The sequence below is a fragment of the Carcharhinus amblyrhynchos genome, chromosome 11, assembly GCF_965287045.1.
Source record: "Carcharhinus amblyrhynchos chromosome 11, sCarAmb.v2.hapA, whole genome shotgun sequence".
Taxonomy (NCBI): domain Eukaryota; kingdom Metazoa; phylum Chordata; class Chondrichthyes; order Carcharhiniformes; family Carcharhinidae; genus Carcharhinus; species Carcharhinus amblyrhynchos.
The window spans coordinates 90,879,671-90,901,583 of NC_137334.1; the positions used below are offsets into that span (position 1 = coordinate 90,879,671).

The window sequence follows — 21,913 nt, forward strand, 5'->3', positions numbered from 1 at the left end:
CCACCCCCTAGTGGAAAACTGTGGCACAGCAGCTGTTTTTGGACAGAAGAACTGTAGAACGGAGAACTGTGCTGATGTAGCAGCCCTCTCATGTCTCACAGAATAGGAATGGTAGTGTAGTGGCTATGTTTCTGTAGTGAACATGAAGCCTGGACTAATTTGGGAGGTAGGAGTTCAAATTCAAGTGAGCAGGAGGAGCAAACTCAGCTTTGAGCTCTCCTACCATGACTAAACTTATAAAGGATTCTTAAAATCAAATAATTATCAACTACTTCAGCGTTCTTCTTCCCTTGATCTTGTTAATGCAGAATTTAGCCCTTACAAACTATAAACCACAAAATAAAGACTTTATAAAATACAAGTAATTATTGTATAAATACTCACCTAATCAGCCGTTTCTGCCTACCCCTCATCACTTTTAAATCCTCAGGAACTCGGAGTAAAGGTTCGCCAGGAAGCTGTCCTCACCAGGTTTGCTCCCTCTGACCTCCGGTGCTCTGCGCTGCACCTCTTTCCCCTCATGCTCCAAATTCCTTAAGATCTTACTTTCATTTTGAAGAGGTGTGCTGGTTAGGTGCATTGGCTGTGCTAAATTCTGCCTTACTGTACCCAAACAGGCATCGGAGTGCGGTGACTAGGAGATTTTCACAGTAGTTTCATTACATTGTTAATATAAGCCTACATGTGACACTTAAACTTAAAAGTGTTTACCAATCAGAGAAAAGGGATTGATTACCTTCTCCCCACCTCACCAAACACCCACCCTCCCCACCACCACCCCACTCACCAAAACCCCCCCACTACCAAACTCCAACTCGAATGTAACAAGGGTCTTGCCAGTGACACCCGCATCTCATGAAGAAATACGTTGCAGACAGCCACACATTTCAATAGTTCTGTATCCAATGATGTATAAACCATTGGATTTAGTGCTCAGTTCTAAAATATTCATGACTTTTAGAATCAGGAAGCCACACGGGCCCTTTCTTGCAGACTGCAACGCAATGAATTCTTTTAACAATGTTGATTGAGGAGGAATGAATGTTAGCCAGGGAGCAGGAGAATTCCCCTCTTCTTCAGATATAGCCAGGGAGACCTTAACAGCATCTGAGCGCATCTCTTAAGTATATTTGTTTAACAGGGGCATCAAAACAGGTTTAATTAGCAATTACAGAATGTGTAGTAAAACTTTTTTATTACATAGAACACTACAGCACAAACAGGCCCTTCGGCCCACAAGTTGCACCGGTCATATGCATACCTACCAGGCCATAGAACTATCTGTAACTCCCAATCCCATTAAATCCCATGTACTCATCCAGAAGTCTTTTAAAAGACCCCAGCGAGTTCGCCTCTACCACCACTGACGGCAGCCGATTCCACTCACTCACCACCCTCTGAGTGAAAAACTTACCTCTGACGTCTCCTCTGTACTTACTCCCCAGCACCTTAAACCTGTGTCCTCTCGTAGCGTATTAAAAAAAGTTGTATAAAAAGTTACTGATTTAACCTTTTCAATCTTTCGATTTTACCATCTTGTTTCCACTTTAATAATGCTACAGCCAATGATAAACAAGCTGTGATGATGTCCCAGTTAAGGCACGCACTGCCTTTGGAGCAAGTGATTTGACACTGAATTCATCAGATATCCCTCAAACACCTCTACTACTTTCAACATTCACTCCCTCACTCCTGATTTATAGCCACAGCAGTGAGTACCATCCACAAGATGCACTGCAGCAACTCACCAAGATTCCTTCGACAGCATCTGCCAAATCCACAACCTCTACCTCCTAGGAAAAGGGCAGCAGAGGCATGGGAACATTGCCAACTACATGGTCCCCTCTGAGCCACACGCTAGCCCAATTTGGAAGTATATTGCTGTTCCTTCACTGTCGCTGGGTCAAAATCCTGGAACACCCACCCTAACAGCACTGGGTATATTTACAAAACACAGGCTGCAGCGGTTCAAGGTACTGGCTCACCATCACCTTCTCAAGGGCAATGAGGGATACTGCTGGGCAAAATGCTGGGCAAGCCAGTGATGTCCATATTCTGTGAAAGAATAAAAGGAAGTGGCAATGCTGAATTAGAGCGTCCGGGATACAGGTCTCTTGAACGATGACAGCTCAGGGGCAGTCAACATTGGCTCAGATAGAGAGCACTTCCTCAGGTGGGCAGGTTCGAGGGGCACGGGGGAGGGGGAATCCAGGACAAGGAGACAAAGTCTTAAAATTGGAGCTAGGCCATTCAGGGATGAGATATCAGCAAGCAATTTCGTCACACAATTTTATTAGGGGTGGCAGCACAGTGGTAAGCACTGCTGACTCACAGCACCAGGGATCCAGGCTCAATTCCCGGCTTGGGCTGTGTAGAGTTTGCACGTTCTCCCTGCACCTGCATGGGTTTCCTCCAGGTGCTCCAGTTTCTTCCAACAGTCTGAAAGATGTGCTGGTTAGGTGCACTGGCTATGCTAAATTCTCCCTCGGTGTACCCGAACAGATGCGGAGATGCCAGTGTTGGACTAAGGTAAACACAGTAAGAAGTCTCACAACACCAGGTTAAAGTCCTCTGATCAGAACTTTCCACACACCTGACAAAGGAACAGCATTTCCGAAAGCTTGTAGGTTTACTATCAAATAAACTGGCTGGACTTTAACCTGGTGTTGAGAGACTTCTTACTGTGTTTACCCAAACAGAGACAGGAGTGTGGCAACTTGGGGATTTCCACAGTAGCTCCATTGCAGTGTTAATGTCAGCCTACTTACAACACTAATAAATAAACTTTAAAAAGAAATCTGGAACTCTCTCTACGAAAAGGATCCTGACATCCAAGGTCAGTTGGGGCTTTTAAAGACTGAGATGGGTTGGGTGAGGATACTGCGGGATCTTGATCAAAGACAGATAAATGGACTTGAGGCACAGATCAGGGATGATCTCAGTGAATGGTGTGAATTGAACAGTCTTTGCGATGTCCTTTGTTCGGGTTGTGGGTTTTAAACAAAAAGAATAGTTGAGGTTTGCACACGTAGATACTAAGTAACACCTGACAGGTTTCACTGAAAAAGATGTTCTCTGCACCACACAGATACAAACTGAAAATAAGACTGTGCAACACCCTAATGACAGCACCATCAAATCATGTGATCAGCTCTTAAAGCAATCTACAACCTTTAAATCTTGAAGGGCCACCATTGTCCTCAATATTCTTTTGTATAAATTCAAATCCCTGAAGTGAGACAGGAAAGTTTCCCACAGAAACAGAAAACGTAGGAAAATCTCAGCAAGTCTGACAACATCTGTGGTGAGAGAACAAAGTCAACTTTTCAAATAGGGTCATGCAGACTCAAAACGTTGGTTCTATTCTCTTCCCACAGGTCCCATCTCAGATTCCAGCATCTGCAGTATTTTGATTTTATATCGGAGAGTGTCCTAACCTGCAGTTTTTGTCTGCCCATCGCCCTGCTTAGATCTCCCTCCCTCCGTTGCCAATGCCGTATCAGCAGCAGAGACCATGTGCTGATCCATGTGAGTGAAGTACCTACCATGCTCAGAGGGGCCTCGGTGCAGTGGAAGGTCCAGTAGAAAGGAACGCCAGATAACTCACTCCTCAGGCTGACACGGAGCAGATTCCGAGCTCGCTCGCACGAGAAGCCTGACAGGGGAACCCCATTTCCGCCTCGCAACAGCGGATCCACCGCCTCACGAAGGTGACGGCAAAATGCGGACACCGGGGCCTTCAGCCTCTTGTTCAGTTCCTGGGAAAACCAAATCACATTGAGGATTATCTGCTAGGCTGAGGCAGCAACAGAGCAACAAGAAACAAATGTGCATTTATGTAGTATACAACAATATACCATTAAAAAAAACTTATAAAAGTAGATTCTTCAAATATTTCTCTTTCCAACTGGCGTAGGAAGGCAATTTGTCATAAGGATGGGTATGTTGGCTGATTAATGAATGGCTGGATTGTGGGGGAAGTCAGGTGATGAAACCTCCAGGATTACAGTTGATCACAGTTGGCAATCCTAGGGGCGCATATGGCTCAGGATTCTTCTGATTTATTATTGTCACACGTACTGGGTCACGGTGAGAAGTATTGTTTCTTGTGCGCTAAACAGGCACAACATTCTGTTCATAGAGTATATAGGGGAAAAGGAAAAGAGAGGGTGCAGAATATAGTGCTGCAATCACAGACAGGGGAAGATTAATTTAATATATGATAGGACCATTCAAAATCTGATGACAGCAGGGAAGTAGCTGTCCTTGACTCGATTGGTGCATGTTTTGTATCTTTTTCCCGATTGAAGAAGGTGGAAGAGAGAATGTCTGGGCTGCATGAGGTCCTTTGAAATCTGTTCCCAAAACTCTCCACTGTTGGGAATTTTCCTCACCTCACACTGGAGATGAATTGAAAGGAGATTGATTGTTGTAACTCATCAACAACTCCTTTATCATTGATACCTGCATTATAATAGTGTCTACACTTTAAAAATACTTCATTAATTGTAATGCACTTTGGGAAGCGCCAAGTGCAGGGAAAGTGCTGTATAAATACATGTTTGTCTGTCTTTATTTGCAGCCATCAGGATGGTCACAAGGTGGAGAAGACGGACCTCAGTCTTTCCTTTTCAAACAATTCCTTAGGGTCTATATCTCTAAATGAGGTAATGCGAACTTTGGGACGGTTTTATAAAGTTCTGATTAAGTTTGTATATTCGTGTCACATGTAAGCTGTGGGTGATGCAACCTATAATTTTTGTGTTGTAATTCACTTCCTCATTAAATTTCACTGAAAAACACTAATCTACTGTCAAAATGTGGATCTGCAACCTGTTTTTAGAATGTTACTGGAGTTAAGATACAGATCAGTCATGAATTAATTCAATGGCAGAACAAGCTCAAAGGGATGAATTGTCTTCGGCTCCTATTATTAGCCGAACAACTCTGTTGGTGTTTGGTCTTACGACTACCAGGATGGCACAAGGTGAACTGGCTGAATCCAGGCTCTCTCTCATCCACCTCCTTCTATATTGGTAACACGAATCCAAAGACATACCTGTGCCCTTTGCTTCAGACCATCCGAGTTCATCTCCTCCCACCAGACACTGTCAAGGTCACAGAGCATCAGCTTGTAGGCAGCATCGCTGAAAGAGGCCTTGAGCAGGAAAGGAGAGTCACCAATATAAACAGAGATCCACGGCTGAGCGAGGAGATCATCGGCCAACGTCTCCAATTCCGCCATTGAAAGGAAGACTCTGGAGTTAAAGAAAAGAAACTTTTCCATTTGTACAGCACCTTTCACAGCCTTAGTAGATTCCAACCTGTTTTCACAGCTAACATTAAGTACTTGCTGAAGTGGTTAGCACTGCTGCCTCACAGCACCAGGGTTCAATCCTGGCCTCGGGTCACTGTCTGTGTGGAGTTTGCATGTTCTCCCCCTGTCTGAGTGGGTTGCCTCTGGTTTCCTCCCACAGTCCAAAAATGTGCAGGTTAGGTTGATTGGCCCCTGAGCATCAGGGGGATTAGCAGAGTAAATGTGTGGGTTTACAGGAATAGGGCTCATCTGGGGTGTGGTTGGTACAGATCCGATGGGCCAAATGGCCTCCTTCTGTACTGTCATGATTTCATGATTCTACAGTCATTGTTCCGACAAACAGTGACAAGATAAAGACCAGATCAACTGTTTTACTAGTTGAGGATAAATAATGGCAAAGACACAAGGGAGAATTTGCTGCCATGAGACCTATTACAGGAGGGCAGGCAGGTCTTTCCATTCTTCTGAGACAGTGCAGCATTCCCTCAGTATCAGCACAGATTATGTGCTCAAAGCTCTGTATTTGGACTTAATTCAACAACTTTCTGACTCAAAGGTCAGAGCGCTGCCCGCTGAGCCACAGATACTTCAGCTAATCTGTTTCACTGGCAACATCCTCCAATGAACATTGGCACTTAATGCTCATGACCTCTAAACACAGAAACGAAAATTTGAATTGGGAAACGAAAATTTGAATTGGGAAACGAAAATTTGAATTGGGAAACGAAAATTTGAATTGGGAAACGAAAATTTGAATTGGGAAACGAAAATTTGAATTGGGAAACAGCCATTGAAACCATATTTGCTTTTGCTATAAAAGCAGAAAATGCAGGAGACACCTAGCAGATCTGCCAACATCTGTAGAGAGGGAAACAGAATTAACGTTTCAGGTCTGTGACCCTTCATCAGAAACCATAGGGAGACTTAGGGTGGGATTTTCCAGCTGTGCTCATCCCAAGACCGGAAAATCCCTCAAGGCCAACGGATCTTTGCATGGTCCCTGAATTTTCTGTCCTGCCCGCTACGATTCCCATGGTGGGCGGGATGGGGAAATTCCACTTGAAGTGTGAGAGCAGATGTGATAAGGGTCATGTTTCTCACAGAGTGGCATGGTGAATTATCACTCCTGATTTTATGCTTGAAGCTCATTAATTATGCACCGGTGAGCATCTCTCTGAATCACATAGCGGGACGGGCATAGATTCGTCTGATCCGCCATTACCTCGTGGGGTCAAAGATTCTGGTGCCATATTTAAATGCCATCCAAGCACACACATTCACTCTCAGCAGCCCAGCTGTATACCTCGCCCTGAGATGACCGTAGGGAGAAAGAACAATAGCTGCAAAGTTCAGCCACGTGCCTCCTGAGGCTCTTCTCTGTGTAGACCACCAATGCCAGGGTGAAATCAGAAGTTCCACCAATCTCACCAACCTGGCCAGGGAAGCAGTTGCTGAGGCCTTCTCTACCGTGGGCCACTGGTAACAAAATGCCCAGCAGTGCTACAAGAGGATGAATACCCTAAGTCCCTCAGCCAGGAGAAGTCAACCTTCTTCTCACTCCAAACTCTCAGATTGGCATCTTGCACTGATTACACTACTGAGGGCTCTCACACAATGGTCACGGGGGCAAATTTCAACACTGACTGACTCTCAGACACTTCAACACCACCAGCATCTATCATGCTGCATCTTCAGCTCTTACCCGAGATGGGCTCAGCACATGCAGCAGTAACCCCCACTTTATGTTTTCCCCTATTACAGGCTGCCTCCCCCAACCATGACCATTCCAACTGCAGCCCAGCACTGAGCCAGTTATCCCCAGCAGCATCATGTGTGAGGCATAGGCCACCTCCTGCACACCTAGCTGTGATAGACAATTTATGTCCCTCCTAGGACCAGGAGCACAACCTGGTCATGCATCACCCTGTGGCATGGGGCACAAAGCCTCAGGACTGCCTTTAATCTCACACCCCAACCTTTTGATCTCTGTCCCAGGGGTATGGCTGTCAATAAACCACCATGTTTCTGTCAGGACTGAACACACCATCCTCCCCCACAACCATTCAACTCCACATAAGAACATAAGAACATAAGAAATAGGAGCAGGAGTAGGCCATCTAGCCCTTCGAGCCTGCCCCGCCATTCAATAAGATCATGGCTGATCTGTCGTGGCTCAGTTCCACTTTCCCGCCCTCTCCCCATAACCCTTAAACCCCTCTCTTATCAAGAACCCATCAACCCGCTTCTTAAAAATATTTAGCGAGGCAGCCTCCACCACTTCAACGGGCAGAGAATTCCAGAGATTCACCACCCTTTGAGTGAAGAAGTTCCTCCTCAACTCCGTTCTAAACCGCCTCCCCTTTATCTTGAGGCTGTGCCCCCTAGTCCTACTGTCTTTTTTGAGCGGGAAGAGTCTCTCCACCTCTATCCTATCCATCCCATTCATCATCTTATACGTCTCAATGAGATCTCCCCTCATTCTTCTAAACTCTAACGAGTACAAGCCTAGTTTATTCAGCCTCTCCTCATAGCTCAATCCCCTCAACTCCGGTATCAGCCTAGTAAACCTCCTCTGCACTCCCTCCAGGGCCAAAATATCCTTGCGCAGGTGCGGCGCCCAAAACTGCACACAGTACTCCAGCTGCGGCCTCACCAATGCCCTATACAGCTGCAGCAAGACCTCCCTACTTTTATATTCAATCCCCCTCGCTATGAAGGCCAGCATCCCATTCGCCTTCCTGACCACCTGCTGCACCTGCAAGCTGGGTTTTTGCGACTCATGCACAAGGACCCCGAGGTCCCTCTGCACCGTCGCCTGCTGCAGTTTTTCGCCACGTAAGTAATAGTCCTTCCTACCATTCTTCCTACCAAAGTGGACCACCTCACACTTGCCAACATTAAATTCCATTTGCCATTTCCTGGCCCATTCGCCCAGCCTATCTAGATCCTTCTGCAGACTCTCCACACCCTCCGCACAATTTGCCGTTCCACCAATCTTGCTGTCATCAGCAAATTTCGACACCCTGCACTCGGTTCCCTCCTCCAGATCATCTATATAAATGGTAAATAGCTGAGGCCCCAGCACCGACCCCTGGGGCACCCCACTAGTCACCAACCACCAATCCGAATAGCACCCATTGACCCCCACTCTCTGCCTCCTATTTGACAACCAATCCTCTATCCACGCTAACACCCTACCCCCAACTCCATGTCCCCTGACCTTCTGCAATAACCTCTTGTGAGGTACCTTGTCAAACGCCTTCTGAAAATCCAGAAAGACCACATCCACCGGCTCTCCTCTATCCACTGCCCTAGACACATCCTCATAGAACTCCAGTAAATTTGTCAGACACGACTTCCCTTTAATGAAACCGTGTTGCGTCCGCCCTATCAAGCAATTCCCTTCAAGATGCCTCGCAATTTCCTCCTTAATGACGGATTCTAACATTTTACCTACCACCGACGTTAAACTAACCGGCCTATAATTCCCCGCCTTTTGCCTGGCACCCTTCTTAAACAATGGCGTAACATTAGCCGTTTTCCAATCTTCCGGCACTTCCCCGGAATCCAGCGACGTCTGGAAAATAACCACCAAGGCATCCACTATAACCTCCGCCATTTCTTTCAGAACCCTCGGATGCATTCCATCCGGTCCTGGGGACTTGTCCACAATCAGCCCCTCCAGTCTGTCGAGCACCACCTCTCTAGTAACAGTAATGTCATTAAGACCCTCCACCCCACAACCTTTCCATCTAGTACTACACTAACCAGCCCCCACCCCCCTTTGCCTAGTCTGTATGTACTAGCTTCCTCTCACTCCCATCCAACACCTCTGCTGAGTCGGGGTATGGCCCTTCCCTCTCTATCGCCAGCACCCACAGTCATCCCTCTGCCTGCCATCTGTCACCCCTCCCCACAATCCCTCCTGTTCTGTTCACCCTCATGTTCCTGTCAAAGTCCCATTCCCCCACCCTGTTCTCTGTTGGTAGAGTGCAGACTGTCACTGCGAATGGTTCTTCCAGGCAGACCCACACTACATACACTGAACGGCCTTGCCTGACACCCACAGCACCCACTGTGAACAACCCTGAGACCCACAACACCCACTGTGAACAACCCTGAGACCCACAGCACCCATTGCAAGTCCTGCCCAAGGCCCTCAGCACCCATTACCAATGTCTCTGCCTGCAACCCCCAGCAGTCTAACCTTACACAGCTGCATCAATGACGATCTAGAGAAGAGCTGCTGTCAGCTTTGAATATTGTACTCACCTCAATCTATCCACTACTCCCCCAATTTTTGTATCCTCTGCAAATTTACTAATCAGACCATCTACATTTTCCTCCAAATCATTTATATATAATTACAAACAACAGAGGCCCCAGCACAGATCCTTGCGGAACACCACGAGTGACAGACCTCCAGTTAAAAAAAGTGGGACTGTTGAGTGAGTGATTGTGTGGGAGAAGGTGGAGAGATGGGTCTGTTGAGTGGGTGGGTTATGGAAGAGGGGCTGTTGTGTGTGTGGAGGTGGGGCTGAGGAAAAAGGCTCCTGTGTGAGTGTGGCATGAAGAGGTGGGGAGAGAGGTTGAGTGAGCATGAGGAAGAGGTTACAGAAAGGGACTTCAAATGAGGGAGTGCGGAGACGCTGGGGAAAGGGATGAGAGCGGGACTGCTGAGTGAGTCTGGGGAGGATATTGGGGAGAAGTGTTTCTGAGTGAATATAGGGAGGAGGTTAGGGAGATGTCAGCAGTGTGCATCTGTCAGGAAGGTGTGTTGGGCAGAGGTGTGTGTGTGGGTTTGTTAGGGTGGGAGTGGAAAGTGTTTGGAAGGCGAACTCCCAATTCAAGTGTCCCTGACTTTATAGTTTAGGTCACCCTGTGCAAAATGCCAATACTTTCCTGGGATAGGGCAGCATCCCAACGCAGAGCTTTAACAGCAGCACAGTGGTTAGCACTGCTGCCTCACAGCGCCAGGGAGCCAGTTTGATTCCCGGCTTGGGTCACTGCCTGAGTGGAGTCTGCACGTTCTCCCCGTGTCTGCGTGGGTTTCCTCCGGGTGCTCCAGTTTCCGCCCACAGTCCAAAAGATGTGCTGGTTAGGGTGCGTTGGCCGTGGTAAATTCCCCCTTAGTGTCAGGGGGACTAGCTGGGGTAAATGCATAGGGTTATGGGGATAGTGCCTGGGTGGGATCGTGATCGGTACAGACTCGATGGGCTGAGCGGCCTCCTTCTGCGCTGTGGGGATTCGATGACTCAAATGATTGGGAAAAAACAGAGCAAAGTATGAAATATTGAGGTTTGCCTCAGGCTAATTCTGTAAATATCATCACAAAACAGCTAATTATGTAGGGAATAAGAAACTAATCAGGTCCTAATCTATCAATCAGTGGATTTGTAAATGTTGTGAAACAAATACAAAGTAAAAATAATCAATAAGAGCTGTTGTCATCACTGAGGGGATTGTTGACACTGAGGGACCCCGTCCATGTGAGGGGGAGGCGGCTTTAGACAAACACACCAGATTCCTTCCACCCCCAGGGCGGAAAATTAAAGTAAATTATTTAAAGTTTTTAAACTTTTGAAAAATAGACAACAAACCTCACCTCTCAATTGCTGTAACTGCCGGCCCGTCCGCTCCCTCTCTCCGTCCCCACCACAACAAGCGGCGCCTCTCGATCGTTCCGCCCTTCAACTCCACCCCTGGAGACACTCACCAGAGGGTGAAATACAGTCCCATCCATTGGAAAGGCTGCTTACACCTGAACTCCCAGGGGAAACATCTCTCTTTCGTTTTCCCATCTGAAAATGATTCTGCTTCCCTCCACTTACACCTGCTGCTGCTTTTCACAAAACATTTCTCTTTGCCCTTCCAAGAAATCATCTTTCTGCTCTTCCAACTCTCCACTGAGGCTGAACTAAATATAGTCCAAGCTGTTTCCTCACAAGGCTTTTAATTAATTATAATTTTCAAACATATAAAATATCACAAATGTATTTGCAAACTTTCTGAAAAAAAGATTATTTCAAGCTTCTTTACGGTAGATTAAATGCAATTTTTAAAATCAAAGCCACTTTCAATTTCAGTTCTTGAAGTCAATATGAAGTCTCACAACACCAGGTTAAAGTCCAACAGATTCATTTGGAATCATGAGCTTTTGGGGTGCCGCTCCCAGGGCAGCGCTCCGAAAGCTCATGATTCCAAATAAACCTGTTGGAGTTTAACCTGGTGTTGTGAGACTTCTCACTGTGCCCACCCCAGTCCAACAACAGCATATCCACATAATTCTCAAAATGACAGAAGGATTGATGGATTTGGTTAATATCTCCACTATTTCCCCTGCCTTCAGGTACAGTCTGCCTTCAGACTGCCTTTGTATCCCTAATTGACGCTACTCTCTCTTTTCCAATTCTCTTAGGGGCACTAAGGCAGAATCTTGTCCGTTCATAAGAACATAAGAACATAAGAAATAGGAGCAGGAGTAGGCCATCTAGCCCTTCGAGCCTGCCCCGCCATTCAATAAGATCATGGCTGATCTGTCGTGGCTCAGTTCCACTTTCCCGCCCTCTCCCCATAACCCTTAATCCCCTCTCTTATCAAAAACCCATCAACCCGCGTCTTAAAAATATTTAGCGAGGCAGCCTCCACCACTTCAACGGGCAGAGAATTCCAGAGATTCACCACCCTTTGAGTGAAGAAGTTCCTCCTCAACTCCATTCTAAACCGCCCCCCTTTTATCTTGAGGCTGTGCCCCCTAGTCCTACTGTCTTTTTTGAGCGGGAAGAGTCTCTCCACCTCTATCCTATCCATCCCATTCATCATCTTATATGTCTCAATGAGATCTCCCCTCATTCTTCTAAACTCTAACGAGTACAAGCCCAGTTTATTCAGCCTCTCCTCATAGCTCAACCCCCTCAACTCCGGTATCAGCCTAGTAAACCTCCTCTGCACTCCCTCCAAGGCCAAAATATCTTTGCGCAGGTGCGGCGCCCAAAACTGCACACAGTACTCCAGCTGCGGCCTCACCAATGCCCTATACAGCTGCAGCAAGACCTCCCTACTTTTATATTCAATCCCCCTCACTATGAAGGCCAGCATCCCATTCGCCTTCCTGACCACCTGCTGCACTTGCAAGCTGGGTTTTTGCAACTCATGCACAAGGACCCCGAACAGATCTCTAGTCTGTCAGCAGAGGCTTGTTATAGTTTGACGAGCACCACTCTGCATCACGCATGGCTGAGCAGGAGTCTCTTGGTCTTACCGCCAGCCACTGGTGTGAGTTGGGAGGAGTTACACGCAACCTGTTTGCAACCGTGTTCCTTGGCTATTAATTCCAGGGTGGGACTTGAACCCAGAACCTCTGGCTTACAGGCAGGGATGCTACCCACTGAGTCACAAGTCAAAATTCTCTTTTACCACCCTTTTATTATTTATATACTTATAAACAGCCTTGGAATCCTTTTCATGTTAGCTACCAGTCTCTTTCAGACAATAAGGCCACTAGGAATAGGTATAGACCATTCAGCCCCTCAAGCCTGCTCCACCATTCAGTAGGACCATGGTTGATTGGAATATCCTCATGTTCACTGTCCTACCTTTTCCCAATAAGTCTTGATTCCCTTACAGATCAAAAATCTATCTATCTCGGCTTTAAATATACACAAGGACTCTGCATCCACGCTCACTGGAGAAAGGAGTTCCAAAGCTTTACAACTATCTGAGGAAGAAATACATCCTCATCACAGCCTTAAATTGGTGCTCCTTTATTCTGAGGCCCTCTAGTTATAAACTCCCCCATGAGGGAAACATCCTTTCAGCATTTACCCTGTCATGTCTCTTAAGAAACCCCTGGACGGAATTTTACAAGATTTTTTTCTAGGTGTTGGGGGTGGGTGTGAAACTGGGAGAGTTCCCGATCCATTTTTGGGGCATGTTTTTATGCCCAATCTTATGCACTCTGTCTTTAAAATTTTGGGCAAGTCCATTTCTCACTCCAGAAGGCAAAGGGCAGGGCTTAACTCACCAGACAGCCTGTGGAGGGAGCTATTGCGCATGTACAGACCTCTGATTAACAATAGTAGCACTCTGATAGACAGAGAGCTGTCAGACCTATTTATTGCAGACAGCCATAAATAGCCCCACCCCGCCTGCAATCACAGAGGTCCGTGGCCTGCGATGCAAGCCCCTCCCCACTGCTGCTGAGACTGATCATGGACCCCTCCCTCCCCCACCGAGCGCGGCCCTTCTGCCCTCCCCCACCAATCATATGCAGAGCTGCAGCGGGCCCCCCTCCCCCGCCAACCCCACCCCCATTGGCTCCACCCACCCACAGGTCCTACCCCTGGCACTGACCCTACAGGCTGCACCCACCCACAGGCCCCACATCCATTTGCCCTGCTCTCTAGCACTGCCCAGTGGCCATTGCCCAGGTGCCAGGGTGGCACCTCCAGTCTGGCATGGCTCAAGGTGCACCCCCACCTTGTCGTTGGCCTTGGTGGAGGTTCAATGGCCTCCAGTTCCACCGGCGAGGCCAACATGACTGTTCCTCATTCATAGGGAGCAGGTGTTTCCTCGCCAGAGAGACCCTCTCCTGGAGAGGCCATAAAGGCAAGTGAGCCGGACGATTGAGCGCTGCGCTCGCTAAACAGATGCGGAACACAATTTGAATAAATGTGAATAAATTAACCAGTCTCTCATCCATTACTGGTCAGAGGCTGACCACATTGGAAGTCCGGATGTCATAAAATCGTGCCGGTTATGAAAGCTGATTTTATCGATATTTCCCGCCGCACATTGGGCATTCAGCAGCAGTAAAATCCCACCTTATATGTTTCAGTAAGTTCACCTCTCATTCTTCTAAAATCCAATTCCCGTTTAACCTTTTCTCACAAGACAATCCCTCCGTACCGAGGATCATTCTGGCGAACCTTATCCGAGCTGCCTCCAATAAAGTAATATCTTTCCTTTAATTAGGGGACCAAAACTGCTCTCAATGCCCCAGATGTGGTCTCCCCAGTACCTTGTACAGTTGCAGCAAGACTTCCCTACACTTATACTGTAACACACTTAAAATAAGGACCAAGATTCCATTGGCCTTCCTGATTACCTGCTGCGCCTGTGTGCTAGCTTTCTGTGTTTCGTGAGCAAGTACCTCCAAGGTCCCTTTGCGTTGCAGCTTTCTGGAGTTTTTCTCCATTTAAATAATACTATTCATAGAATCATGGAATCCCTCCAGTGCAGAAGGAGGCCATTTGGCTTTTCATGCCTGCACCAACAACAATCCCACCCAGGACCTATCCCCAAGTCATTATCCTATTAATTCCCCTAACACTGAGGGACAATTTTTAGCATAGCCAATCAACTAACCCACACATCTTTGGACTGTGGGAGGAAACCGGAGCACCCAGAGGAAACCCACATAGAGACCAGGAGAGCGTGCAGTCTCCACGTATCCAGTAACCCGAGGCCCCAATTGAATCTGGGTCCCTGGCGCTGTGAGGCAGCAGTGCCAGCCTCTGCGCCACTATGCTGCTAAACGTCTTGGGTTGGTCTGGGATTTGAATCCGGGACCTCTCGCATTCTAATGCTGCTCCCTTAAGTAAGAATAATACACCCTAGTCCAGCAAGCTAACCACCTTCTGTTGTTCTCCCTTCCAAAATGAACAACTTCACATTTTTCCACGTTTTACTCCATTTGACCACTTGCTTAACCTCTCAATATCTCTTTGTAAACTGTTGTATCTCTCTCGCAACTTGTCATTCCACCTATTTTTGTATTGTCTGCAAATCTGGCTACAATACATTCACTTCCTTCCTTCAAGTCATTAATAATAAATTGTAAACAGCTGCAATCCCAGTGCTGATCATTGTGGAATCCCACTGGTTACAGGTTGTCAACCAGAAAAATAACCCCTTATCCCCACTCGCAGTTTCCTGCCCATGAGCCAGTTCTCTATCCAGGCCTTTCTGCTGGTCCTTCTATATTTAGCCTGATTCTCCATTGGGTGACACAGCGGCACAGTGGTTAGCACTGCTGTCTCACGGCGCCAGGGACCAGGGTTCAATTCCAGCCTTGGGTCACTGTCTGTGTGGAGTTTCTACATCCTCCCTATGTCTGCGTGGGTTTCCTTCGGGTGCTCTGGTTTCCTCCCACAGTCCAAAGATGTGCATTGGCCAGGCTAAATTGTCCCTTAATGTCAGGGGTGTTGGCAGGGTGAATTCATGGGGTTATGGGGATGGGGCCTGGATGGGATTGTGGTCAATGCAGACTCGATGGGTTGAATGGCCTCCTTCTGCACCGTAGGATTCAATGACTTTCTACCTAACAATTGTCATAAAGCATATCTTCCTTTTCATGTTCACCTCTATCTCTCTCGTCATCTCGGCCATTCTGGATTTATTTGTCCATGTGTCCTCTTCAGTGGAATATACCTTAACATTGCCTGTAAAACATTTTCTTTGAAAGCCACCATCTATTTTGCCAGAATTTGATTTCAACTCACTCAACTCAGATGCATTTTTATCCCATCGAAGCTGGCATCCCTCCAATTAATTATCCCTTTCTGGTTTGTTCCTTGTCCTTCTCCGTGGCCAACCTTCTGATATAATGGTCACCCTGATGTTGGATCCATCTGGGCTGACTCATTCCCCAGAATCAGGTTGGACAGTACCTGCCCTCTCATTCGATTGAAAACGTACTGCTGCAGAAAATTCTCTTGAACACACTCCAGGAACTCTTGTCCCTTTGCACTATTCCAATCCCAGTCTATATTTGGATAATTGAAGTCCCCCATTCTAATTGCTTCATGATGTTTGGACCTCTCTGTAATTTTCTTCTGCGAATTTGTTTCTCTGCACCCCTTCCCAAGCTGCTGGTCTATATGCTACCATGATCAAAGTTATTGCACTTTTTTTCACTCCATACCTCTAGCCAGGGAGGTTCCATCTTTGACTCCTCTGGACATTTTGACTTCTCCCCCTTTGACATCCTCCCTCTTCAGTCACAGCTGCCATCTTTAATTAATAGCGCCACTCCGCCCAAAACCCCTCCCCCTCCCCAACCCAGCCATACCCGCCACCACAAACACCCTAATTTCTGAGGCATTAGAAAGGAATGGTGGAAATAAAAATGAGGCAAAAAAATAAAATATACTCACTTTTAATTGTTTTACTTATATAATAAAAGGCACTGTTGCGGCATCCTCTTCAACATATATTGGAATTTTCGGCAATAGCGAGTCATCAAATCCAAACGTTACATTGAATGCCACTCAAGCCAAAATATGCAAGGTTGCAGCCAAGAAAATCTTACTAATTATTTGCATTTTAACTCTACTTGTAACAAATAGAATTTATTCCACCAAATTCTAACATGTTCCAGGGTTGTTCTTTTTATTATTCCCCTCCCCCATCCTGTTCAGATTAGATTGTCTCTCTTAACCAAGGCACCCAGTCCTCAAGAGGTGGTTTCCTCATCAAAGATTTAGCACCTCACAAATCAGAAACGTTAGCTGGTGCGCGTGCTCGTGCCACTGACAGTCGAGATTGAGACGTTCTGTTTGTTGATTTTGTTGATATTCGGCTTCTTATCTATGGGAGTCTCGTCTTGAGTTGCAGCTGTCATATTCATTGGCCTTCTTTGTTTATCCAGGGTTGAAAATCTGTTGAACAGATAAAATCACAATTAAAATTGTAAAGATTGTAAAGAAAAAGGTATATCGGTCGCAATCTCATTGGAAAATAACTCATATATACTGTATTTAGTGTTGCAGAACTTACAAGGACGCTTAACAAAAGAAATATCAATAAAATTATTTTTGACACCGAGGTGCACAAGGAGACATTAAGACAGGTAACTAAAAGCTTTTTGTTTCAGTTAATTTATTATTGTCACATGTATTAACATTCAGTGAAAAGTATTGTTTCTTGCACGTTATACAAAACATACCATACATAGAGAAGGAAAGGAGAGAGTGCAGAATATAGTGTTACAGTCATAGCTAGGATGAAGAGAAAGATCAATTTAATGCGAGGTAGGTCCATTCGAGAGTCTGATGGCAGCAGGGTAGAAGCTGTTCTTGAGTAGGTTGATATGTGACCTCAGACTTCTGTATCTTTTTCCTGACAAAAGAAGGTAGAAGAGAGTATGTCTAGGGTGCATGGGAGTCCTTTATTATGCTGGCTGCTTTTCCAAGGCAGCGGGAAGTATAGATAGAGTCAATGAGTGGGAGGCTGGTTTGAGTGATAGACTGGGCTTCGGGAGATAGATTTAAAAAAAGATTCTGAAAAGAGATAGAAAAGCGAAGAGATTTAGGGAGGGAATTCAGAGCTTGGAGCCCAGACATCTGAAGGCATAGCGACCAATGGTGGAGCATATAGAATCGAGGATCTGCAAAAGACCAGAACTGGAGAAGCATAGAGATCTTGGAGGGTTGTGGGGCTGCAGAGGTTGCAGACATAGGTGAGGGCATGGATGAATTTGAAAACAGGGATAAAGGATTTAAAATTGAGGTGACATCAGACTAATGAACAAAACGCGTCAGCAAGCATTGGGTGATGAATGGTAGAACAAGTAACAGGGGCTGAATGGCCTGCACCTGTTTGTATGAAACCTGTTTTATTTTCATCCTGTCCCTGCTCTTTCCAATCTGGCCCCTGTAATAATTCTTATTCATCAGTTAGGTAACAAAAAACTGCAGTGTCTATTTACGTAAAACTATAATAGAGAGGTTTGCAGCCTCATGGCTGCCAATCAGCTTTCAGGATTGAATTGATACAGAAACCCGTGCTTGCTTGGGTGATCTCCCCCCCCCCGACTCTGGTTCCTGATTGGTTGGTTATCTGGGTCATGTGACCCTCTCACCAGATCGCCCCAGTGCCTGAATATCTTTTCATCTTCAAGTGGAAAGTCAGAATTTCTCCCCCTTCCCACATGTCAACCGCTTTCAACTCACGTAACCATAGTTGAGTGAAGCTTAGGATAAGGGATGGGTCTGTTATGAAACCCAGCTGACCTCAAACTTGAGCACGGAGGTTGGGAACTCCAAATCTGGTAGTCTTTCAACTTCCCATGCATGCACATCGGGAGTGGGCTGCACACGAGGATTTCTGCGTCCGTTACACTATCTGGGCCATGGGCCAGGCTAACATGTTCATATAGAACAAATCTGGTGTTTGAAAGCCAGGTACAGGTGACCAGGTGTAAAGGACCATGGCTAGCAAGTGTCCCAAGTAAGGAACAAAGGAGAGGGACAAGAAGAGGTTCCAAGAATCCATAGGATCCCTACAGTGCAGAAGGAGGCCATTCAGCCCATTGAGTCTGCACAAACCACAAGGCCATCCCTATTCCTGTAACCCTCTTATTTACCCTGCCAATCTCCCTGTCAATTCAACATGGCCAATCACCTAACCTGCACATCTTTGGACTGTGGGAGGAAACCTGAGCACCAAGAGGAATTTATTCAAGAGGCGGCTGGATATAGCACTTGGGGCAAATGGGATTGAAGGTTATGAGGAAAATGCAGGCTTAGGCTATTGAGTTGGATGATCAGCCATGATTGTAATGAACGGCAGAGCAGGCTCGACAACCAAACAGCCTCCTCCTGCTCCGATCCAATGTTTTATGTTTCTACGTAAACCCATGCAGGCACGGGGAGAATGTGCGAACTTTACACAGACAGTGACCCGAGGCTGGAATCGGACTTGGGTCCTGGCGCTATGAAGGAGCAGTGCTAACCATTGTGGCACCATTGCTAACCACAGTGGCACCATAGTATCCCAGGTAAGGGGTACAAGGGAAGGGCACAGGATGTGGCCCCAAAAAGAAGTCCCAGATATGGGTCAAAGATAGGGGGACAGAAATAGATCCTAGTTACATTCAGTTAAAAGGAAGGAGCTGAAAAACAGGCTCTGATTAGAAAAAAGGGCTGCTTTTAAATGAAGTAAGCATAGGAGAAGCCCTGATAATCAATAAGTGCTAAGAAGGTTCAAGAAGGCAGCTGAAAACACTTGCTGTGGATAAAGGGGAACTGGTGGATGTACTGGACTTGAATTTCGAGCAGGCATTTAATAATGTGCCACATCAATGATTACTGCAGAAAATTAAAGCTCATGGTGTAAGGGTTAATACATTGACAGGAATAGAAGATTTGCTAGCTAACAGGAAACAGAGATTAGATATAAATCTATCATTTTCTGGATGGCAAGATGGGACCTGACTCAGCCCCCTCCTCCAGATCGTCTATGTAAATGGTAAACAGTTGAGGCCCCAGCGCCGATCCCTGCGGCACTCCACTAGTCACCAACTGCCAACTCTAATCCATCTGCAAGATGGCAAGATGCAATGGATTAAAAGAGTAAAAGGTGTCTTGATAGGACGCGGGAGAATGTTTCCTCTTGTGGGAGAGTCTAGAACTAGGGGTCACCATTTAAAAATAAGGAGTTGGCCATTTTAAGGCAGTGACGTGAAGAATTATTTTCTTTCAGATGGTCAGCAGTCTTTGGAACTCTTCTAATGTAGTGGAAGCAGAGTCTTTAAGTCTTTTGAAGGCAGAGGTAGATAGATTCTTGATAAGCGAGGGGGTAACTGGTAATTGGGGGTCGGCAGGAATGTGGTGCTGAGGTTACAGTCAGATCAGTTATGACCTTATTAAATGAAAGACAAGTCTAGATGGGCCACCTGGCCCACTCCTGATCTTAATTTGTATGTTTGAAGATTGGTGACTCCATGCTGCGGGAGGATTGGGGCAAAGGTATCTTTACGGAGCAGCCGAGGAGCTGGAATTGTGCATGTCAATTGGCTTTTGAGTTTACTCAAGAATCCAATGGAATGTGGAATCTCAGAGGGGAGATTGAAACCAGCAATGTGGATCATATTGAAGACATCCGAGTTGAGCAAATTTGAAGAGAGAATTCCGAGGTGAGTTCTTCAAAAGGTGAAGATTGGAAACCTCATGAGAGAATAGGAATTTCAGTGAAATTGGTCAATTCAAAGTGTGAATAACATCCTGGTGGGTTGCTGAGAAATCCATGGAGCTGCTTTTGTCGCATCTGTCATTTATCATGCAATGTGATGTGTCTGATCACCGTTTGCCTGTTAATTCACATGTACCTTGTACTTACCCTGAATGTTGGAATATCAGATATATATCCTATTGTTTCACTGATCTTGCATAGTAGTTTAGTTTTGTCTTCTTAAAACCAATGGAATCTTGTGGTTTTCTTCACTGAGCAAGTGTCTCGAATCTCAAATTTCGTCTACTGTAAACAAAACATTATTGGGCCCTAACTGACCTTAGCCAGAACTTAGGGTCTGACCAAGGATCATAACAAATCTGAATCTGAGATCCTTAGGTCCATTTTTATGTCCTCCACAAGAGTTCAAGGCATGAGGGAATGATTGTCAGCAACCAACACCAACTTGGATTCCAGATATCTGTAAGGATCTTTTACTTCTAAGTAGTCAGTGACCAGTGTCGATCATTTATGTTGATTCTTTAAGGGATTTACTTAACTCATTTCCCTCCCTGCTCCTCCAGAAAGCCAAACAATTTTCTTTTCTTCAAGTATTATCCAATTTCCTTTTTGCTTCCACCAACCTTTCAGGTAGTGCATTCCTGATCATAACAACTTCCGATATAATGTCTCTTCAGGTTTTCCTTTGGTTCTTTTCCAATTCCCTTGGGAACAGGATTTGTCCATGACCCCTCCCCTGCTGTCATGGTCAAATATTGGCACTGTGTGGAAACAGTGACCTGGTTATGATTTTCCTCAAATTGGCCAATTAATGAGCGGAAGGTGGATTTAGGATCTAATTTAGGATGGCAGGTAGAGATCTTGAAGCTGAGGGGGCGATAAGGAGAAAAGGAGCCATCAGATGAAAGATCATCTCAACCTGAAATATTGGTTGGAATTTTCTGGCTGGTCACACTGGTGAGAGCTTCCAGTCACCCTGATGGCACAACCATACTGTAGATTTCCTGGTGGCAAGGGGTACTTTCAATGGGAAACCCCATTCACAATGGAAGAACCAGAAGATCCTACCACTGGCCAATGACCATCTTCCGCCATTGTGAATCACCCAGCAGTAAATCCTGCTTCTAAACTCTGTTTCTCTCTCCTAGGATGCAGACGGACTTGCTGAGTATTTCTAAATTTTATTGTTGTTTAATTCTGCTTTCTTTGCTGTGGAATTCTATTCTAAGATTCTCCAAGCAGAATGGAATGGTGATTGGTATGGACGGTTGACCATTAGGAGGTATTTGAGATTTTGAAGAAACTATTCCATTGAAGGTGGTAAATGGAGGTTGCCTCCAAAACATTCAATGAGGAACGCTGGAAAAGTGACCCAATAGTGAAATTCAGAAGATGACTGGGTAATTGTCTGAAGGAAAAATTGGGAAAGACCAGGTATTGGGATCAATTTGGTACCTCTTTCAAAGACTCAGCAGAAACACAACGGACTGAATGGTCTCCCCTGCTGTATCATTTATAAACATCAATCCAAATAACAAAAAATAATTGGTGAATGTGCATAAAAAATTAAAATTTTGCAAGCGATATATGAAACATAGTTGCCAGACATTATTTCTACAATAC

The 21,913-nt window shown here is 45.8% G+C and overlaps 2 protein-coding genes across 2 annotated transcripts in view; both read right to left on the reverse strand.

Annotated features, from left to right (window-relative positions):
* Positions 1–10,992, reverse strand: part of nhej1 (nonhomologous end-joining factor 1) — a 237,523-nt gene extending 226,531 nt beyond the window's left edge. The window contains exons 1-3 of the mRNA XM_080199547.1: positions 10,923–10,992; positions 5,060–5,258; positions 3,546–3,758 (exon numbers count right to left, since the gene is read on the reverse strand). Of these exons, the coding sequence (XP_080055673.1) occupies positions 3,546–3,758; positions 5,060–5,245 (399 nt within the window). The 5' untranslated portion in view covers positions 5,246–5,258; positions 10,923–10,992. The remainder of the gene's footprint in view (positions 1–3,545; positions 3,759–5,059; positions 5,259–10,922) is intronic.
* Positions 10,993–16,516: 5,524 nt separating this feature from the next.
* cfap65 (cilia and flagella associated protein 65) overlaps positions 16,517–21,913 on the reverse strand; it is a 137,924-nt gene continuing 132,527 nt past the window's right edge. Inside the window, exon 35 of the mRNA XM_080198323.1 lies at positions 16,517–16,977. Within this exon, the coding sequence (XP_080054449.1) occupies positions 16,824–16,977 (154 nt within the window). The 3' untranslated portion in view covers positions 16,517–16,823. The remainder of the gene's footprint in view (positions 16,978–21,913) is intronic.